The 21,852-nt window shown below is 53.3% G+C and overlaps 1 protein-coding gene across 7 annotated transcripts in view; it reads left to right on the top strand.

Moving 5' to 3' along the window:
* The first annotated feature begins 1,743 nt into the window (after positions 1-1,743).
* Positions 1,744-21,852, top strand: part of CAPN15 (calpain 15) — a 56,129-nt gene continuing 36,020 nt past the window's right edge. For 2 of the 7 annotated variants that reach the window (XM_050980143.1, XM_050980147.1), the window contains exons 1-4: positions 1,744-1,891; positions 7,125-7,500; positions 7,590-7,756; positions 17,780-18,092. In XM_050980143.1, the coding sequence (XP_050836100.1) occupies positions 17,917-18,092 (176 nt within the window). In that variant the 5' untranslated portion in view covers positions 1,744-1,891; positions 7,125-7,500; positions 7,590-7,756; positions 17,780-17,916. Of the gene's footprint in view, positions 1,892-7,124; positions 7,501-7,586; positions 7,757-12,946; positions 13,071-17,779; positions 18,093-21,852 lie in introns of all 7 variants that reach the window. The other 5 variants (XM_050980145.1, XM_050980144.1, XM_050980146.1 and 2 more) reach the window with 5 other exon arrangements.

The following is a 21,852-nucleotide window of genomic DNA, read 5'->3' as shown; positions in this document are numbered from 1 at the left end:
CTCATGTGGCACCAGAGTGCAGCACAGAACGTCTCCAAGTGCCCAAGCTCCCACTCCAGCTACTGCTCCATAGCTGCTGACAGATCCTACTGGAAACATCCACCATGGTGAAGCCACAGGATTCTTTTAAGCCCAAATTTTCTCCCATTCCCTGGTGGATCCTGAGAGATTTTGCCCTACAATGGGCAAGGCAGACCCACTAGCCATGGCAGGATTCCATTGGAGGGCCAGCAGTTGGACTTGATGATCCTGGTGGGTCCCTTCCAGCTTGGGATATTCCATGATCCTGTGATTTTGGGGATAGCTGCTCTGTGCTTTCCTCAGGCACTGCTGGAGCACCAAGCCCCCAACTTCCCCAGACCAGGAATCTGTGAGTGAGGGCAGCATGGGGCTGCTCCTCCCCTTGCCCACCCCAAAGAACAGCAGCAGAACTGTGTCGGCAGCCTCTAGTAAAGATGTCTGCAAATAAATGTGTTGACATGACTGGCAGCCACATTTTACAGAGGGATGAAGGGAAGCCCAAGCTCTTCATCAGCTTTTGGCCCATGCAGTGTCCCACATGGTCTCATGGACATTTGCCATTTCAGCATCCCACAGAGAAAGCCTGGGCTGCCCTTTGGGGAGGGTCCAACAGCCTGAAGAGAACATTCTCCCTCTTTAGCAACTGTCGTGTTCCACTTAGCAGCCACTAATCGCCCTCCAAGACTGGTGGCTTAAATGATGCTGCTTTTGCTGGAACAAGGACCACCGACTCTCCATCAGGGTGTGCGGTCCAGCTGGCCCGCACACCCATCTGGGGCCCCCTCCCCGTTTTCCCTCGCTGCTCCGGAGGGAGCAGCCCAGCACGGAGAGTCGAACTGCTCCCAGCTCTCATCTCTGTGGCGTGGGAGGGTGTGAAGATGCTTCTTAACCCGGCGAGTCTGGCCTTGGGCTGGGCCGGTGCCTGGGTCAGGACTCCGAGGCCGGGTGGGTGCAGGCCCCGGCCCGGCCCGGCCCCGCTCTGCCGTTCCACGCCGAACCGCGGCTGCACATCGCCCGCAGCGCCGAGCAGATCCCAGCCGGCCCCACCTTCGCTTCATGTGCCGCCAAGTCATTAAAGCTGTAATTACGAGCGGCTTCTGCCCAGGTTGGCTCAGCCGCGGGCTCAGATCCGCACAGGGAACGCCCGGATCCACCATCCCCTTACGGCGGCGCCTTCCCGGGGAGCGCCGGGGACGCTCAGGGGCGCACGGAGCCTCTGTGTGAGGGCTCAGGCTCACGCACCCGCCATTCCCAAACCGCGGCCCCGGACGAACGGAGACACGGGATCCCCAGAGCATGCCAATAGCCCTCGGGACCCTCCGGGACCCTCAGCCCGGGCAGGTCCCACAGCACCCGAGGCCAGCGCCGCCTGCGCTGCGACCCCCGGCCGGGGGTCGGCGCTCTCCCACGGGCTGCAAGGCACGCTGGGAGTCGTAGTCCTCGCCCACCTCACAGCGCCCGCCGCCCCTCACCGGCCGCTGCGGCCCGCGCCCTCCGCGCGCCCGGAGCTCGCCGGTCCCTCGGGCCCGAACCACCGCCGCTGCCCGGGGCTCCGCCGGGCCTGCCCCGGCCCCGAACCGCCGCTCCCGGTGCCCCGCTGGGCCGCCGCTTTCCGCTTCCTGCGCGCGGCGCCCCTCGGGGCTCGTAGTCCCGCCGCGCTATTCACGACGGTCCCTGCGCTGTCTCCGCGCCGCACGCCCGCGGCCGGGACGGGGCGCTGCGCCACGGCGGCGGCGTAGGGCGGGCGCGGGGCTCGAGCGGGCGGGAGGAAGGGCCGGCGGGGCGGCCGGAGCGGGTGCGAGCTGCTCCGCCCGGGGGAACGCGCGGGGCCGGGGGAACGGAGCGGCAGCGCGGCGCCTCCACCCCCCAGGTGAGCGGCGACAGGGGCGCGGGGGAAGGCAGCGGGGACGAGCCGGCCGCCCGGGGCCTCCCGCCGCAGCCCCGCGGGCCGCGGCTCCTGCCTGCGCTGGGGGTCGCCCGGGGCTCTCCCGGCCGGAGGCGCCGGCTGGGCCCGGCCGCCCCCGGGCCGCCCCGCACCACCTGTTGCCGGTGGGCCTGCGCGGGGGCCGGAGGCCGAGCGGCTCGGGGGGCGGGCAGTGCCGGGGTCCCGGCTCGGGGCTGTGCGGCAGCCGGGGTGCCTTGCCTGGGGCTTTGGAGAGACCCGGAGGCTGCGGGGGTCCCGCTCGCGCCCCGGCCCGGCCGCACGGCCGCAGGGGTTTTAACGGGCTTGAGGGTCGTGTAGCAGCCGGGGGGGACGGGGAGGCTCCGTGATTGCCCGCCTTAGGCTGTAGTGCCTGACCTGCCTTCTCCCCACGCCCGGCGCGATGAGATCGCAGCTCCCGGCTCCTGCCGCGGGCAGGGGAGCCCCGCTTGGGGCACCGCCGAGTGCTGGCTCCGGCTGGAGCCCGGCAGAGCCCCCAGGACCCCGGGCTGCCTGTCCTGCAGTTCTTCACTCTCACCTCCAGCTTAGACACCCATGCTGGGGCTGAGCAGGGCTTTATGAAGAGGTTCTCAAGCCTCTGCGAGTTTGCCCTTTAGAGTCAGTTGACTGGCTATTATCCTTGGGTCTTGAACATCCTAAGGCTCTTGGGTCCCAGTGTCTCATCAAGACCCCTGGATTTTGCTGCATGTCAGCTCAGCTGCAGTTGAGGCATCTCAACCTCCAGGTCCTGGATGCAGGAGTCTTAGAGGGTGGAAAAAGCTCTGTACTTGCCAGCCTCTCCATTTCCAGAGCTCTCTCCTCTCCCTGCTCCTAGGGGTACATCCCCCCAAGCACCAGGAAACAACTGTTCAGGGTGATCATCCGTGGGCCTGTAAGAGGAGATGGGATAATGTGAACGTTGTGTTTGAAATGTCATACGGTTTCCTCCAAGCTGGGAATCTCAGTGGAGCTTGGCTCTCCATAGGCCCGCAGGCCCAGGATGCGACTGGGTGGGTTCCCATGGTTGGACAGAAGGCTATGTGGAAATTGCTGGCTGCACGTGGCCTGGGGCACTGGTGCAGGACAGTGCTGCACTGCTGTGGGTGGGTCAAGAGCTGTTGGAGACTGAGATGTGTTTGGAGGGAGCCAAGGTGGAGGTGAGGGGTGCATATCCCAGACTGTGGCTCTGAATGCAGAGATCTTGCCACGCTTTGTATGTTGTCACCTGAGACTCGGAGGGACTTGTGCTTCAGGGCTGTGCTCTTCCCTAAACTGGAGCAGACCTGTGGTGACAGATTGCTTGCCTGTGACTCTGAGAGTCTGCTGGTGGCTTTTGTCTGGATATTTTTTGAGATCCTGCTGAACAGTCTGGCTTGTGCCCCTAAGTGCACCAGAGCAGGGCTGAGCTGTCTGAGCATAACCTGTCCAAGGCATGATTCAAATTACCCTGATTTTATGTGTGTGGGGATATGAACTCATTTCAAGTTGCATCAGCTTCTGTTTGTGTCCAAGGCTTTAAGAGTTGAAGGCAGAAGGCAAGACCCAACATTGCTCCCTTCCTGGGAGGGGTGGAATGGCTGGAGAGCCCTTTGAAGGTCTGATGTGACTGGCTGGGTTTGCAAGGCCCGATTGCTTTGGCAGGAGGGAGAGCAGCCTCCTCCAGCCTGTTGACTTGGTGCATAAGAGAACTGGAGGCGTGGGCCAGGTACAGTGTCTCCTGAATCAGAATAAATCTTGGAAAACAACTCAAAAGTGCTAAAGTTGCACGTAAAAAAGGTCAGGCGTAGTGCCCAGACTTGGAGCTGTCTCGTGGTGGTGGAAGGGCTGGGTGACCCCACGGAGGAGCCTGGATGCCCTCAGCAGATGCACTGATTACCCCTCACTCTCCTGCTTGCTCCCCCCTTATCTTTGCTCTGGGCACCCTTTATCTTTGCTTGGAATTCCGCTTTGCAGAGGGAGGTGGCCACGGCCCTGGTGTTCCCTCAGCCAGCTGAGAGCAGTTGGCTTTAACTTGTGGAAAACATGCTGCTCTCTTCTGTCCCTGAGGTTTTGTGGGAGCTTTCCAAGTTTGCGCTGGTTGCATGTGAGATCCAGAGAGAGACTCAGCCTGTGTCGTGTGCCCGTAGTTGTGTTGATCCCTGCTGCTGGAAACATCATCTGCTCCTAGGTGGAGAAATGCTGTTTTCCTCCCGTCTTTCCGTTTCATCTGAATCCAGGCCTGGTTTTTTTTGGTTTTGTTCTGACCCTTCCTATGAACAGAGGGGTCTGGGAAGGACCAGACCCTGTGGCATTTCTCCAAGTGAGGATTTTTATGAAGCAGAGGGAAGTTGGAGTGAGGAACTATGGCTGCCTGCAGTCAGAGGAGGCAGATTTGTACAGTGTGTGTTAGCTCAGTGTCCTGCCACCATGGCTCTTTCCCAGTGCCCAGTGCTGGGGAGAACCTTATGAGCCCCTGTTTTGCTGGAACTTGGGGGGGTCTCATCAAGGTCACACTCAGTGCAGCCTTTGGTGGGAAAGCTGCTTATGCAGGTGGGACAGGTGAGTCAGTGGCTTCCTCCTCATTTTCCGTCATAATCCCACTCTGGAGCGATGTGAGCTGCCTCCCTGCTCCTCTGCATCTGCCTGTGTTCGCCTCAGCCTTGCTGCTGGAGCCTTCCTGTGAGGCTCCCTCCTCTCCAGGCCACAGTCACCAGGCTGGGCAGGGAGGAGCAGGCTGCTCCAAATTTCTGTCACATTTGCTGTTTGGAGTGTTGACACTTGCCTTGCATTTAGCCATGGCAGCTGAGGAAGCCAAGAGGCAGAAGATCTGCTGCCTGCTCACGAGAAACATTTAACTCTTGCCTTCACAGCTTCCTTCCCCGTGTGCTGGCAGCTCTCAGGCTGGCTAAGAGGAAATGCCGTTGGTGTTCCCAAAATTTGTTCGTGTTCAGTTGCTCAAAGGATGAGGAGGTTTTTGTGTGCCATTTCCTCTTGCTCTGGAAGAAAAGAGCGCTGGTGCCCTGGTGCCTGGGCAGAAGGGAGAAGGGGGAGCCCTGGCAAGGAAATAGGATCCAGAGAAATGTGTCACCAGCAGAAAGAGCAATTGTTTTCCTGCATTTCCATGGCAGAGCCTTGTCCTGTTCAGGCAGCCGTGTTTGACAGCCAAGATAATACATTTATATTGATGTAATTAGCGGGACATGGAGTTTGCTGAATGGCTCGGGGGCAGCCTGCTTTTCAGAGTAACTCCAGCAAATAGATCAGGGAGGATTGGAAAGCTGCCGTGGGTTGCTGGAATTGGCCCGTTGGGTTTCTGGAGGTTGAATACATAACTGCTGATATTTCCTATTGTGCTGTACCCTATTTGAAAAGAAAATAACTCAAGGGAACATGGGGCTATTTTTGCCAGCTTGAGATGATCAAGTTTGATTTCTAAAAACTGAAGCCGAGTCTTTAGGCTTGCACATTAAAACCAGCGTTGGAACCATATCTCTGTTCCTCCACAAATGCGTGCCTCCACACTTTGCCAACGGTGTAAACTCTAATGAGTGTTCATAAAAAAAGAAAGAGCTTTTCTCTTCCTGCAGTGCTGCCCCTTTTGTAGGAAATGCTGTGGGCCTGAGCAGGCTCAGCATCAGGGATGGTGGCAGTGACCCTGTGTCAGGGGACTGACACCAAGGGCTGCTCATGCCCCAACCCTGGCATGAGCAGCCCTTGCCAGACCTCAGGGTTATCAGTGCATTCTCAGTTTGGTGGAATAGAGACCAAGACCTTACAAAAAGCTGTTGTCCTCCTCCAGTGATGCTGCCCATTTGCATTTCATCACATTTGCAATGTGATGCTTCCATTGGCACCAAAGTTTCCCCTTCAGCATCTGGTTCCCAGTCCCAGCCCAGGTGATTTCAGTTTACTGAGGATATCACAGGCAGCTTCCCAACTTGTCCTTCTGCTCCTGTAACAAAAAGGTTTGCAGAGAAAGTTACTCATGGACAACTTTGCTGGCAGCAAATCCCCTGTGTTTGTGCTGGTCCATAGAAGTGGGAGCACAGCACCAGGGTCTTTGTGTGCTGAGCTCTGTCCTCTGCTGTGGCCATCCACAACCCACAGAGGCTGCATGTGGTCAAGGTCTTGCTCTCCAGCTTGCCCCTTGTCAGTCTGCTTCCTGCAGACTCTGGCCAGCAGGCAGAGCTCGGGAAGTCCTTGGAATTCCAGCCCTGGCTAGCAGGTCTGTGCTGAGCTGCTGAGTGCTGAGTGCTTTCCCTTCCTATCCCGTGGAATGTGCAAGGATACTGATGTGGTGTGGCACTTGGGGGGTGCTGTCTTCTGGTGTTGGTCTCACTGCCTCATTAGCTCTCCTGAATCTCCTGCCTTTCAGTGTGGGAGCAGCTCAGTGATTGCCTTGGAGGGACTGTGGGCTTGGAAATCCCTGTGTAGCTGCACAGACCCTTGGGCTAAAAGGATCAGGGTGGCCCTTTTGAGCCTGAAGGGTTCCTGAATCAGTCCCTTTTTTACTTATTACTGGTCCTGAGTGGTGTTCCTGGCCCATTCTGTACACCCTCCCTCTGCTGCTCTGGTTCTGTTACCAGCACCCGTCCAGGTGTTCACCACAGGGCACCTTCTCCCCACTGCTTGGCATTGTCAGTGCTGGGGGGTGCTGGAAGAGAAGAGATCTTTGTGAATTCACCATCACCTACCCAAGGGGTATCACACTGCATCTGATGGTGTGGCTGTGGGGATGGTGAGCAAGGTGAGGGGGCAGAATGGGGTCCCTTGCTCTGCTATGCTGCTAAAGAGACTCACTGATCACATGGTGCCAGCTGAATCCTTATTTTTGTCCTCCCTCCCCAACCTAAACTAGAGGAAGTGAGAGTGTGCTGGAGAGCCAGACACTTATGGACAAGGGTTCTTGTTGCCTCCATTTGCTAAAAGCCCGTCCCAAAGGAGACAGCACTTCCCCAAAGCAGGAATTTCATTAAAACAGGTTGTTTTGAGAGCAGAGATTATGAAGGAGGAAGGGGAAATATCTCAGAGGAGGGAGGTGTGCCGAGGCAACTACTCAAACGTCATGGCTTCTGGGGGTGGGATGGGCATGTTTGGCATAATCAGAGGAATTTGTACTTCAGAATCTCCGGGAGATGTAGCTGGTAATGATGTCCTGGCTATGCACAGTAATTAACATCTGTTTCTGTATTTGAACATTCAGGCAGTGTGCCCCGCCAGACATCGCTGCGTTCCCATCCGGCCCCTCGGGACATCCTGCCCTGTTGTTAATTGTCAAGAGCTGTCCAGAGTCCTCCTCCATGTGATCCTGCTGTGCCCCATCCTGCTGTACTCCCCAGGTGTGCCATTCCCTGCTCTGATGACAGCTCCCACCAGGATGCTGAGCAGCAGCTGCCGGCAGGGAGAAAGGCCAGCGGTGGGCACAGAACTGTAAAGCCGAAGGTTCTGAGAGCACAAGTGAAGACTCTGAGCTGACCCAAAAGCTGCCTCCAGGGGGGACCAAGCTCCAGCTGGATGTCGTGGGAAGCTCTGCAGGCTGGAGTTCAAGGGGATGCTGATTGAGGGACCAAAAATGTGAGGTTAGTTGTCTCTGCTGGTGCTATGCTGATGGGCCTGGAGTCTCAGCAGTCATCTATTCTTACATGCCTTTTTTCACTCTGTCCAGCAGCTTGGGACAGCAGCTGCTCCTTCCAGGCTTGGTGTGCTCCCAGTTCTCGGTGCAGGGACCTTCTAGCATGCTTCTCCAGCCAGGCCACTCTGCAGGTGCCAGCAGTGGGACACCAGGCTGACCCTACAGCGACTGGCACTGGACCTGCCAAGCAGGAATTGTGTTGGGTGAGAGGCTTTTCTGACTCAGCTGGCACTGGGCTGGGCTGGGAGGGGCTGGAAGGAAGGAGACCTTCTCTGCTCTGGTTTGTGAGCACAGTTACCCTGCTTCGTGTCTCTCATGCCTCTCGTTCTTGTCTTTCTTCCTTGTTTGAATTCCTCCTCTCAGTGTTTCTGTGCTGGCTGTGTGAAGGCTACGTGCTTAAATGGGTGGGAATACCAATGTCCTCTGGTTTCCTCATGGTGAAGAAGGAACTGTGAAAGTGGAAGAGAAATTGTGGGATCTTCCAGCACCTCACAATCTTAATCTACATGTCTGTCCCAGGGTGTGTTTGAGGCAGTGCAAGGGCAGGGCAATAAATGAAGAAACTCTACATAGGTTTGCCTGCAGTAACCACAGAGCTGTGGCAGTTCCCAGCCCACTGGGACAGAGTGGTGACTGTTGTGCCTTGTGTGGCTGGGCTGCTCTCAGCCTGGGTATTCAGAGCCTGGAGGCAGGACAAGGTGCTGGGAAGCCAGTCTGACCATCAGGATACATTTGCAGTGTGTGATGGTGTTTCCTTGGATTCAAGTGATGCAGGTTGACGTGGCCTCATCCAGGTTGAGGCTTTGGGTTAATCAGATGGACTGCTGGTGCTTGCTGTGGTGGCCCATCTGGCCTGGCTGGTTGTTTATGGACTAGCTGGAATCTCTATGTGTTGTTGATGCCCAGCCACAGCAGAAGGTCTGCAGGAACCTCTCGTGGCTTTGGTCAGTGAAGCTGGGCCATGAGCACTCTGGTGTTTGAGTGGTGAGTGGTGACTGTCACCAGGCAGGTGTTGGTCAGATCTCCATCAGATCTCTACCCCGGCTTCTTCTCGTGGCTGGGAGGGATGAGGTGGCATTCCTGAGCTTGGATCTGTTTTGATGCAGCCTTGGAATGTATTCCAAAAGCTTCTGCCCTTGTTCCTGTTGCCTGACCTTGCCGTGTCTTAGCAGGCAAAGCCTGCTGGAGGGAGCCTGGGGGTCTGCAGCCCCATGCAAGGCTCAGGCCTGTGGATGTGTCTCACAAGGCATGTGGGAGTGGCTCCGGTAACATGATCTCCTCTCCATCTGCCCTTTTGGTTCAGGATGCAGCCAGCAGCCCTTGGTTAAAGCTCAGCTCCCTCCTCATGTTGGAGGTACCTCTCGTGGCTGGCTGGCTTTACTCCACCATTACTCAAACCATCTGCATTGTGTTTCAGTCTTCTCAGAGTAGAGCCTTTTCCTCGTGTGACCATTGTGTTTGTTCAAATGATTGTTCCCAGAAAATGTTGCTTAAGGTGTGTGTAATTGAACACATCCTACAATTCCAGCTGTACTGGTATAGCTGAAGAGGAGCCACTTGTGATGGAGACAGTGAGCCAGTAAAACTGCTCTGGTGAGGAGAGGGGAGGGTTGTGGTGGTCTCAGGCATTGTTTTGTTTGTATCACTTCCTTGTGCCAGGTGTCATTCCACACCTGTAATTTCAATACAGCATGATCTCCTAACAGAAGCAATGGCATGGCTGCCACATCAGTGTGTAGAAGGATTTATGTGTTTTCAGGTGTCATCTGGAGGTGAAGAGGTGGTGAGCAGTAATGTGGGTGCTTTCTTATTAAATGATTGTGCTGAACTGTGCTTCCCTGTTGCTCAGAGAAGCTGTGGCTGCTCCATTCCTGGAAGTGATCAAGGCCAGGTTGGATGGAACTTGAAGCAGCCTGGGATAGTGGAAAGTGGCAGGGGGTGGTAGGAGATGGGCTTTAAGGTTCCCTCCAAACCGTTGTGTGATTCTGATTCTAGATGAGAAACTTCCTCTCTGCCCCCTGAGTCTGTCCCACCTCCCTGTTTTCTCCCAGTTCCCTGTGCTCCTGAGGAAAGCAGGGCCTCTTGTGCAGCTCTCAGCAATTATTGTGCTTTTATCTCTTGGTTGTTTGTGATGGAAATGCCAAATGGCACCACTGTCTGACAGGCTTCTTCCACCTCTGCGCTTGCCTGAGGCACGGCTAGAGATGTGTTGGCTTAAATCTAGGCCAGTTGGGTGGAAATTGGGACGTGGTGCCTGATGAAAGCCAGGGAAGGCCAAATTGCATTAAAATGGCAGAAGGAGACAGCCAGGTGCTGCTGCCGGTGTGGCTTGGGCAGGGCACTGCAGTGAGGACTGGAGCTATCACTAGGAAGGGATGCAACTGGATGTGTCTTGGGCAAATGATGTATTTACTGTCTGTCTAACCTGTGTTGGAATTAAAGCTGTGAGTGAAGTATCTGGGGACAGTGTGCTCAGGGGACATCTCCACCTCCTGCCTCTCAGGCTTTGCTTTCCAAGTCTGTGCCTTGAGTTTTCACTGGCTGTGAGACTGTTTCTTGCTGCAATTCTCTTCCCCTCCCTTCTGCACTGGCCAGCCCTTCATCTGCTTATCTGTCAACTTAGCATGATCTGAAGATACAATCCCTGCTGTCCTTTTGGGAATGACCTTGTGTCTGTGCTATGTCTGGGTTTCTATGAATTTGGGTTGCTGAGTGATTGGGGGGATGGAACTTCATGGGTCATCAAGTCCAGTTCCATGCTGCTGAAGATGGGCAGTCACGTCATGCAGGTCATGAACTTGTCCAGGAACTAATTATTGGAACTCATGCTGTGCTTTTTTCTCCAGTGCTTCTGGAGCAGCTGGTCCAGAGGTCTGCTCTTGGAAAGGTTAGAAACCCTCCTCAACTTCCAGTGTCCACTTTTCCTGGGTTGGTTTGCTGTGCCTGTGTCATTGCAGAGTGTTAGCTTGCAGATGAGATGATGACTTGCACAATTTTTTTCCTTCCCTGGTTCTCTGTAACCTTTATATCCTGCAGCAGTTCTGGCTCTGGTTGGAGATTTGTCCTGAGAAATGTGCTGAAGGCTGTTTTGTTTTCCCATTTGGGCAGCTTGGTTTGGCTGGGCCCATTTGTTTCCTTGTTGTGCTTTTGAGTGTTTCAAGTGCAGGTGGAGCTGTGAGCTGCACAGTTTGTGAATGTTAGCAACTACAGAAGAGCACTTTATGTGCTGCTGTCATTTCTGTCTTTTCTTTTTTAATGTTTGTCCTTGCTACTTGTGCCACCTTGCCCCTTCAGGAGGGAGCGATGTCACAAACATTTGAATCAAGGTGAAGCTGCTAAAGCAGTGTATTGAAAAACCAGTGCCTGGCTCTTACTCGTGGCTCTTATTCATGTTTATCTCTAGCTGTGAATGTGCAATAACAACAGTTCTGTTCATCACAGGCTGGCACAGCCTCAGACAGGAAGATCTGCTGTTTACCAAGCAACACTCTGCTATAAGTGAGAAAGAGGGGAAAAAAGTGGTTTATTGCTGCTGGGTAGCTCAGAGTGTAGTTAAACCTTTCAGAAAAAAGAGGAAACTAAGAGCACATGTGTTACTCAAGATGCATTTTTCCTGGCAAGAGTCCCATGTGTGCGCTCTTCTTGCAAAGCATCCCTGCGTATGCTCCTTCCCATTCAATCCAGAGCATATTGGGAGCAGGCAGGCAAGAGCTTCCTGTTTTTATAATGCAACTGGTCTCAGCAGGCAGTCTGTCGAGGTGATTTTTCAGCCTGACATCTTTTGTAGCTGGGACAGCCTGTGAGCTGAGTAGGATGGCAGAACTCTGCTGCTAGGATTATAAACACCGGGAGGAAAAGATCTGGAAATGAGATCTGCTGGTAAAGCTTCCCGGGACTGGATGCTGTGGCTTGTGTTGTTTTGTTCCTAACCCTGCGAGTGTCCCTGTGGCATTTCCTCGATGCCGGTGCTGGGAGGGCCCTGCCAGCCCACCCACGCTGTGCTGAGCTCCGGAGTCCCCACAATTGGCCGCCAATTGCGGGACACATGCGGCTCACTGCACTTCAATGGAGCAGTGTTAATTGACTTAATAGAGCCCTGGGCTTCAAGGGATTTTGTTGTGTGGGTTTTCTTAAACGTATGTGCACTCAGACCCTTCTGCAGCAGTGCCCTTGTTGCCATTTTCACGCTGTTCAGAAACTGCTTTGCAGTTGTCAGTGGAGATGTGGTTTGAAGTTAACTCTTATTTTGAAAAATCTTTCCTGCTTCTCCTCTTTTTCTCCCTCCAGCTTGTGGTTAAGATGCTGATTGCCCTTTCAGATCTGTGTAATCCCCTCTCTCAAAGTGACCAGGATAGATTTCCAGTAGCTCCCTGGATTAACTGTCACTGGTTTACAGTGTCCAGTGTGAGGGAGAAGAGGAAACTTTGTTCAGACTTGGATGGTGGTTGCTGTGTGGCCAGGATGGCTCTGCAATACATCTGCTTTCTGTGTCAGTCTTTCACTTCACACTTCAAACACCTCTTCCTCCGCCTGCATACTTACAAAGAGTCAGTGCTGTGCATTAAATCCAGCTTAGCCCAATTCAGCTGCTGTGTATGAGTTTCTTCTGGGCTGAAGTTGGGCCAGAACTAGTTTCAAAGTAGCTGAAAGAAGGTAAAGACCCTCAAGCTCACCTTTGCACGTTGGTGTCTGTGGCCAGAGACTTGTACTGCTGTTCTGAACTCTGTAGCATGGAGTGTGAGATCCTGTTGTGTGCTGGTCTGGGACTCCAGGTTCAATTATCTTGTTACCTCATTAATAGCCCATCTGGAAATCTGCTTCCAGACAGTTCACTTCAGCTAGGGGTATTTCTGCAAGTGATGTACTGGTCTCACTTCGCACCAAGACCTGGAAAACAGCTCACTTAAAGCTTCTTGTCCCCTTAGTTTCCTGCAAGGCCAGACTATCTGACTCTCTTCCCTCAGCCCTCTGGCCCAGAACAAGCATTTGGGTGGGTGAGTTTCACCCTTCTCTCCCTTTTCTGTGTCCTCCCATCTGCAGTGCTTGCACACTGCCTGTCATCCTCGAGCCTTGCACACCTCAAGACTCCTTGGCCGTGGCAGGTAAGGCAGAGCTTTTTGAGTCACAGAGCCCTGGGGAGCTCTGTGTGGAGCACAAGGGCTGGAAAAGCCTCCCCCATCCCAGCTGAATGTGCCAACCACTGTCCCATTCCTCCAGCTGTACCCCTGCCTCAGTCTGTCCTTGGAGGTGCCTTCCCACTCCTCCCTGTTAGAAGCTTTGCAAGGAATTGGAATTTGCTGACACCTTCATTTCCTGCCAGGACTGCAGCACTTGGGCTGGCTTGGCAGATGAGGGCAGGGAGAAAGAACAGCAAAACTTTGTCTTGTCCCCAGCTGTGTTCAGGACACCTGCTCAGCACAGAGTGTTCCAGCTCGCCTGCTCCTGCTGCACTTGAGCCGTGGAGCTCTCGTTGGGTCGGCGTTTGCAGCTTGGGTTTCAGTGCTGTGCCTGCCTGAGGTGGGTGTCTTGTTGCTTGTCTGCTCTTCCCCCTGCTGCCTTGTGGAAAAAGAGGATTTTTTCCTTCCTCTCCTGGGGTTCCTTCCTCAGAGTCATCTCAGCCTGGTGAATTCCAGCCATGCTCTTCTTGCTGCTGGTGCCTGGTTTTGCACATCCTCAAGTCCTGCCACCCTGCCTGGAGCTGGGGGCTGGCTAGATCACACAAGTGCTTGAGCTCCTTTCCCTTCCTTGGCTAGCATAACACCATCAGACACTCCCCTCTGCATTCTTAGCTATCCCAACCTGCTATGGCACTTTATAACCTCCTTAGGCTGCCTCATCTCATGCTATGCACCTTCCAGCCCTGCACACCATTCCCTGCTTGCCCTGGCCTCCCTGAGCACGTGCCTCCTTCAGGAGAGATCTGCTGTGCATGGTGGCAGGACTGGTGGGAGACCAAGGGTTGGCCATTCCTCCAGGATGTCTGAAGTGCTCTTCTCCAGCTCGATGGTCCCACTCAGCCCCAGCTCCTCCTGCTGTCCCTGAGCTCCTGGTGTTTAAGGGTGTGAGTCACATCCTGCAGTCCCCAGGGAGGAGGCTGCTCCTCCAGGGCTGTGTGTGGGCACTGGACAGTGAGAGCTCTTCAGGAGCCCTGGCTTCTCCCTGCCAGCAGCAGCTGACATGGGGCTGAAGGCAGAGAGCTCCTCCTTTGCTGGTTGTGGTGGTATCAGGTCCCAGCACATCTGGATCCCCAGGGAATGGTCATGGCCCCTAGGCTGCCAGAGCTCAAGGAGTGTTTGGACAATGCTCTCAGGCACAGGGTGGGATTGTTGGGGTGTCTGTGCAGGGCCAGGAGTTGGATCCTTATGGGTCCCTTCCAACTCAGGACATTCTGTGGATCTTAGTCAGCCCCCAGGCAGAGGAGCTCGTGCAGCAGAGGGAGGAGAAGGGCTGGTACTTCAGCTTCAGTCTTAGAAGAAAATCTCCTGAAGCTTTCTCTGGGCACAGCTTTGAGGGATGTGTTTTCCTCAGGTACATGGTGAGCCTTCTCCTGGGCCAGCTGCTGGCCCTCACCTCAGACCAGAGCTGTCTGGAGCTCAGTATGTCTGATAGTATTTTCATTCCTAGATCTTCCCTGGAGTAAGGGAGTAGCTCAGAATTGACTTGATTTATAGGCTAGGGGAGTGGAGGAATTAATGAAGTGACAGAGTCTTGTCCCTGAGTTTCCAAGGCTGGGAACCAAGAGAGGCTGGAAAATTTAAGCAGGAGCAAAGCTGGCTCGTGCCACGTGGATCAATAAATTACTAGGAAAAGGAGTCTGGGGGTATCCCATCACCAAGAGGAGCTGCTGCACGTGGGACAAGCTGGGGTGAGTCTGCCTCCCTGGTTTCCTTAGTGGCTGCAGCAGCTCCAGGGACCTCTGTCTCTTCTTCCTGCTGCGTGCCAAAGCGAAGAGCTTGGGGCTGATGCTAGGAAAAGTTAATCCTGCAACTTCCTAGATGCATTGAAACACATGGGCTAGTTCCTTTTTTTTTTTTTCCCCCTGCTCTCTTCAGAGCCAAGACATACTTTGAAACTGGAGGGAAGGAAAGGGGGTTGGGTAGATCCCCACCCTTCCTGCCTGCTCCGCTGTGACACGAGAGCTGGGGCCCAGAGGGTCAGCACTGCTCCCTAGTGTGGAGGAATAAGGTTATGTGGAAGCATCCAGGCAGCTGCTTTGCTGTCCTGGCAGCAGGAGGAGCTCCATGGGACAGCTTTGCTGTCCTGCACACTCTGTACATGCCTGCTGCCCAGGGTCTGGTGGAGAATTTGAGGGAGGGTCTACATCATGTACCACAGATCAGGGTAAGCAGCTGTGAGTGGGCTTGGGGCTGGCGAGATCAAACCTGGTTTCATTTTGGAAGTGATAATTTGGGGGCAGTTACCCAGCATCAGTTTAAACCTGATAATTATTGCAGCTGCAAGGAGCAGAAAACCAAAATCCAAACTCAGCATCTTGCTAAGGTGCTTAACTGTTAATTTCCATGAGTGAGATCCACCCTTCTCAAGACACTTCAATCTGTTCACATTGTTGCTTCCTCTCCAGATTAGATACGTGGAAGCAGTGCTTTGTTAATTAGAGGAAAAATCCTGGTTCCTCCTGCCAAGACAGAGGACCTCTTGGCAGTTTGTTCCCTTTTGGTGACTGAAGCCTCCCCTATTCAGCCATGTGCCTGCAGGTCATCTCCTGGAGCAACTCCCTGTCCTGCGGCAGAAATTCCTCAAAAATAAGGCTGAGTGCTTCCAGAGTGGCTTTCCTCTTCTTTAATTGACCCCTTCCCTTTTTGGGGTGCAATTTCCATTCTCACCTTGGCTTCTTGGAGGCACCTTATTTGCTTAGTGTTGGCCAAAGGCGTTTCGGGGCTCAGCGTGGTGAGCACATACGTGCTTTGCATTGGGCTGTAACGCTGCTGCCACTCCTGTTCTCAGACTGGTTCCCCCTCTCCCCACCTTTGGGTAACGCTCTCCCTTCAATATCATTCATTGGCTGCTCTCACCTGGCATGAGGATGACCCTGAGGAGAAGGATTTACTGCTCTGCCGGGAGAAATCCGATTTCACACAGCACTCGCAGCCAAGCAGCCCAGTTAGACCAGACAGTCTCGGAGATCACTCCGACTTAGCTAGGTTATCCTCCACCTATTTATAGCTCCCTTCCTCTCCCCACTCCACCCAGCGTGGGGTTTTACTGCAGGTTCTGAAGCAGGGCTCCCAGCCTTTCCCCTCCCTGCAGAGCAGAGCTGCCCGTTCTGGCTCCTGGAGGAAACGGGCGGGGAGAGCGGCACCACGGTGGGAGCTGGCAGTGATGCGGGCAGCAGGCACGTCTGTCTCCTCTTGGGATGAGCTAAAACTGGCATTTCCATGGGCAGCAGGAGGAAGCCAAGGGTTCTGCTTTACCAGCTTGAGAAAGTGATCTTGAACTAGGCTGTGGAATTGCTTTATGTAGCAATTTAACCCAACTCAAGGGGGAAAACGGCTACTGATGCCTGGGCATCCTTCCTCTGTTTGGCTCAGCCTGCATTGAGGGGCTGTTCTCCCCATCTTGCCTTTACTTACCTATATTAACTTGATAGAAGCTGAGGTTTTGAGGTAAGAGACAGTTTGTTCTTCGAATAGGTGTCTGTGCCTTTGCTGCTGGGATGGGGCAGAGGAGCCAGAGACACCACAGGGGTGGGATGGCTGATGTCTCCAGATAGACTGAGCTGATGGTAGTATTTGGAAGTGCTCTTCCCCTCATGTCGTGTGGCTTTCATTTAGCCAGAAAATCAGATTTGTTACAAATTACCTGCTTGAATAGCAGGAAATGAGGGAGGATGTGCCAGAGATCCACTTTGGGTGGATGTGCAGAAATCAGTGAAACCTCACTGTTGGGTAGTGGGGATGGTGGGGAGTGGGGCTGATACACAGCAGGGAGGCAGCCCAATTAAAACAAGGAGGACGTAGGGATAACTGTGTTCTTGAGCTTTCTTCAGGTTTGTTTGGTTCATCCAAGCTTTGCAGGCTTTAGAGACCATGACTGAGCAGTTAACATTCTCCAGTTAATGACCTAATGCAGGCACATTCTGGTATTGAGCTTGTAAAAAAATTGCACCTGTTCCTTGAGCTGGTCCTTTTGGGAGTCTATTATCTATCAAGGCCTTTCTTGATCCCTTAGATCAATCCTAGGATTGAAAAGCTGTATTTTAGGACTCCTCGTCTCAGCCTTTTTACAGCAAAAGTAGTTTCTTTGCAAAGGTCTTTCTGTGGTTCATTCATCTCCTTAAATCCTGGTGGGTAATTGAATAAGCTCAGCTGTGCTAATTTTTCCATCTTCCTTGTTTCTTCTTTTTTGCTCTGTTAAATGTTACCTTGATCCATTGCTGCTGACATGCATCCAGATTGTCCTGCCTTTTCACTTGAAGGAGAGACGTGTGTGTTTAAACTTCTTTTAATACAGAGGACATGAAATGTTTCTGGAGTTTAATTGTGAGAATGCTTGAAAAATAAATGCCAGAAAGTAGGAAAGAGAGAGGGAGAAAAGGAGAAGCAAAGCCCCAGACCTGCTTCTGTGGGTAGGGATGTGCTCAGGATCAGCTAAAACTTACCTTGGGCTGAAAGTTAATAGTCACAGAAAATACTTGTGCAGATCTCCAGTCTGTCCAGTTCCAGTCCTACTAGGATGTTAGTGGGAAACAGGAAAAGAGGAATATTTTATTTTACATGTAAGCACACAAACCATCCAGTCCTTGTAGCTGAGTAATTAGAACTGGTGTGCCAGTCAGAGCCCAGACTAACCTGGTGTGTGTGGTCCCCAAGGGCTGCAGGTTTGGGCTCCAGGTGGGCCTGGCTTGTCTCTTTTTCTGCTTCTTTCCTATGTGTGAAGGGCTTTGTGCTGGGTTCTGCTGTGCTTCCCTCCGTCAGTCAGTGCTTCCCTGTGCCTGGGAGTTCCTGGTGCTTAACTTGGGGGGAGCCTTTTCTAGAGCCCCCACACTCCCCATCTCCAGCGGCAAAAACTGGATTCAGTGACACAGCCCTTCCCTTCTCAGTGAGCTCTGGGATGGGGACCCTGATCAGAGCATACATTGATAGGCTTTAAAACTGGAGGGTTGTTGCTGAAATCGTACCTTATCTTTCTCTCTTTTTCTTTCCTTTTTTTCCCCTTTCTCTGTGTTTGTTTGTTGTTTTGTTTTTTTTTCCGACTCTGATGATCAGAACCGACCTTCCTTTGTGCTGGGATCTTTGCAGCAGCCCATGCCGCAGCGCCTCGCCCGTTCCACCCGAGCTGCCCATGTCACTGGCTCGGACCTAACCTAGGCTCAATCTCGGCGTGGCCTGGGCAGGGGGGAGCCATGGGGAGTTCTGCCTCATCGCTGGCCGCAGAGACGGAGTCGGACCATGGCTTCAGTAGCTCGCCCTACCCGGGGCACCCGGCCGTGGGCTGGTATAGGAGCAGCCCCGGCGGCCCCGTGTGGGAAAGTGCCCTAATAACGCGGCAGCAGCAGCACTTCCAGCACCGGCTGCGCAGGTAAGGACGAGGGGAAGGAGCCTGCTCCCTGCTCACTGCTCACCTCTCGGCTTCAGCTCCGCCGCTGCCTTTGCGACACCAGTTGCTTTGCATCCTACCGAGTGTTGGGTCCCTGCATTCAGAGGCTCAGTTCAGTTCCTCGGGAAGCCAGAGCCAAATTCCCACCTATATGAGTGATGCCAGACCCTGGCTTTACACAGGGGGGCTGATGTCTCCTGCAGAATGGACTGCAGGCGTCATCCCAGCTCTTCCTCCCTCACCTAAATTGTCAAGGTGGCTGCCTGGGAATGGGATCTCAGTTCCTTGTTTGCCATGTTCTCGTGGCTCCTTTTCTTTCTGGCCTCCCAACCACGCTGTAGAGTCACAGGTGGAGGATTGTGTCTCCAGGTTGGGTGGCACTAAGTTGCAAGAGTTTCTGAACTTAGAAGAGCCAGAGGAGCTGTTTTCATGCAAAAGCAGTGAAATGCTTTTGAGTAACAGATCCACAGGAATGAAACACACCAAAAAAGAATTACTCTTAAAAACAAATTAGTTTTTCCAGCCCTCAATTCCTATCCCACCTCAATGTGTCTCTGAGCTGTTGCCTCTGCCCCTTCCGCATCAGCCACTTGCAGTGAGGAGTTTCTCTTGTTTTGGGGGGTTGGTGTCCTGCATTCAGTCTCTGACAGGTTGAGAGATTTATCAAAAAGCATCCAACACCCCTCTGCCTGGGGGCTTGGCTACAGAGGCTGCTATGTTTTGTGCTGATAACATTTGCGCCTTTGCCTAATGCCTGCTTTGTGTGGACTCCAGCCTGGATGGGTGTCCATACCTGCCTGAGTCTGGAGCTGCTGGTCATTGAGGAATAGCTGCTTGCTGAGTGTCCCTGAGCTGTCCTGGCTTTCCCCTGGATATGTTTGCTGTGATGTTGGTGCAGTATCTGTGGTGCAGTCCTTGTTTTCCTGCCTTCTGCTGCTTCAAGGCCCAGGATGTGCTTCCTGAGCTCTGGTGCATGACTCTAGAGCCTCCCAGCAATGTCAGGCTTGCTCCTTTCTGGTCCTCTCTTGTGTCTTCCTGTTGAGCTGGGAACAGTGTGAAACCAATAAGTTGTTGTCTTTACTCTCTAGCACAGACTTGAGTACCTTTAAAAAAGATATTTTGTGCAGTTCCCAAATTCTGTTGCTGTGTGTGCCAAACTGTGTGGCTGGTCCACAGCTCTACTCTGTGATCTGTGCTGTGTGGGTTTGTCCCCTCTGGTTTAGAGGGATTCTGCAAACAGAACTGGGTCCTTCCTGCAGGATTATCCTTTCTGGACTGCTGGTTATCCCTCTGTTGCCTTGAGGAGCTGGGAAGGTGTCCCAGCTCACAGATGAACTCCCTGGTATGGCTGTGCACAGCCACAGCTGGAATTTAGGAGCTTCCTGTGTACACCTGGCCCTGGGCACTAAAAAAGGCAGTGTCTCTGCAGCCTCGTGTGTGGTAGCTGAAGCTGCGTATGACTCCAAGTCTGTAGTTTGAGGAACTGATATCTTGACATGTGGAAATAAATTTCCTGAAGAGCCAGCCTTGGTGGTGGAGCAGATGTTGGGGCAAGAACAGGAACTGCCAGTCTTGGCGCAGATAACGCCGGTGTCCTGTGGGGACAGGAGTGGCTTTTGTGATAATTCCTTATTCCCCAGAGCTCATCCCCACTCAGTGTGGCGTGGCTTCTGGAGACGGGAAGATCAGGGGCTGTGATTCACTGAGCAGCGAGTTGCGTGGGAAGAGCTCGCTGCAGGCAGTGGTGATGGAAGTGGGTTCAAAAGCCCTGCTGAGATCAGCCAGGCTGCCAGGCATCAAAGGGCCGCCCTCCCCGGGAGCAGCAGGGCCCAGGAGCAGCGGGTGAGTGGTTTCCAGAGAGGAACAGTAAATACATTCCTTTAAAAAATTAAGTAAGTCAATAGAACATGTCAGGGTAGGTATCCTGTCTGTGCATGTCCTCGTCCCCGGAGTCATGTCGTGTAGGAAGGAAGTGGAGTGCTGGCGAGTCAATTTGAGGCTGGGCAGGAGTTCTGGGATAGACTTTACTTTTCCTGCTGATTTTCTGTCCCTGCCTGCAGCCACCTTCAAAGCTGATAAAGCTTTGGCTGCTGTGGAGCAGCACAGAGCCAAGCTGCTCTGAGCTCTCTCAGGGATGAACACAAACCTTCCTTGGCAGAAAAACAGGGACACAAATACTTAGTGAGTGACTTTGGTCTGTACTTGATGGGGGAGTTGGGGGAGTCATCCCTTTTGGTGGGATTGGAATAAGGGGAGAAAGCAGTGCTGTTTGGCTTTCAACAATTTAGAACCTGGGAGGAGGCTTCACTTCTGTTGCCTGGGTGAGGCTGATGGTGTGGAATTCCATGTCTGCTGAAGACAAGGAGACAAGAGGGAGTAGAAAAGGGGCCTTAGTGGTAGAAGAATCAGACTTGTGACAACCAGATTGGAGTTCCTGGTCTTTTCTGGACAGGGCTGCACAGTCTCTTTCTGTGTGTCAGTATTTAAAAAGGAGTCTGTCCATTTCCCAGCATGCCAGGAGGAAAAGCTATTGAAAGACTGGAGGTACCAGGTCTTGAAAGACTGGAGGTGCCTCTTGGAGGGGTCTGATTGCAGAAATCTCTGCTTAGGGCAAAGATGTTTGGTTTAAATTCACCCCTGGTGGCTGTGTGCAGCCAGACAAATTCTGGCTCAGCTACAAGTGCCCTTGGGCTCAGTCTTGCTCATGTGCTTGAAGGTGCTTGGCCTGGGCTGTTGTTGGGTGGGAGGGTTCAGCTGAGCCTGGTGATCCATTGTGGCCAAGCTCCCAACGTGCCAGACCCTTCCTGGAGCTGGGAGCAGGAAAGGGGCAGTGCCACAGGCTTGGTGCTGGCAGCAGGACGTGGCTCCATTGCAGTGGCTGCCCTGTGGGATGGTTTGGGAGCTGTGGGATCATAGTGGTTTCCACCTGCTGCTGGAAGGGATGGTGGCACCTCTCTGAGGTGCATCCTTCCACATTGCAAGGGGTTAGGAGGGAATTTGGGCTCTGAACTGTTTCCTGATGAGATTTAAGGGAATGTTCCTGTTCACCTTTTCCTCACTCCCAGGATTCATGAAGAGGGTCCTGTTGAGTACTGAGAACTTCTGGATTTTGCTCTTAGGAGAGGCTTTTGGGGAAAGGGTTTCAAGGTCTGTGCAGCTGACCTAAGTGCCTCTGCCTACTACTCACTTTGGGCAGAGGCACTTTTGCTGAAGCTCTCTCAACTCCCTTCTCTTCCAGAGGATATTAATTTTCTGGGCTTTCCTGCAGCATTCTGCAAAGGATTTGTGTTTTTCTATAAAAGCCTTTGTAGAATGAAATACCCCTGGGTCTCAAGGACTGTGAAGGGAGGAACACACTCTTTTATTATTCTTTTATTTTATTATTATGATATTCTAAAAAATATAAATCTCCCTGCTTTAGAGGAAGTGAGGGAACCTGCTTTTGTTGTTGGCAGGTGGTGGCAGGGCACTTGCTGTGCCACCCTATGCCCCCCAGAAACACCTCTCACTTCTGGGGACAATCTCTGGGCAAGCCTGAGTGTCCTGTTTGTGAGCCCTTGGCTTAAACACAGGAGCAGCAGCAAGTCAGAACTGCTGGGCAGCATCACAGAGGCCTTTTCTGCGGGCTCTGAGTTGTTTTGAGGCTGGTGGAGATTTTAATATCTGAACTCTGGCATATGGATATGGAAGTGTGGCAGGGAGCTGTGGGGAGGAATGTGGCTCTGTGCTGCTCCTTCAGCCT

Source organism: Serinus canaria, chromosome 14 (assembly GCF_022539315.1).
Source record: "Serinus canaria isolate serCan28SL12 chromosome 14, serCan2020, whole genome shotgun sequence".
Taxonomy (NCBI): Eukaryota; Metazoa; Chordata; class Aves; order Passeriformes; family Fringillidae; genus Serinus; species Serinus canaria.
This window is presented reverse-complemented; position numbering and strand designations above follow the sequence as displayed.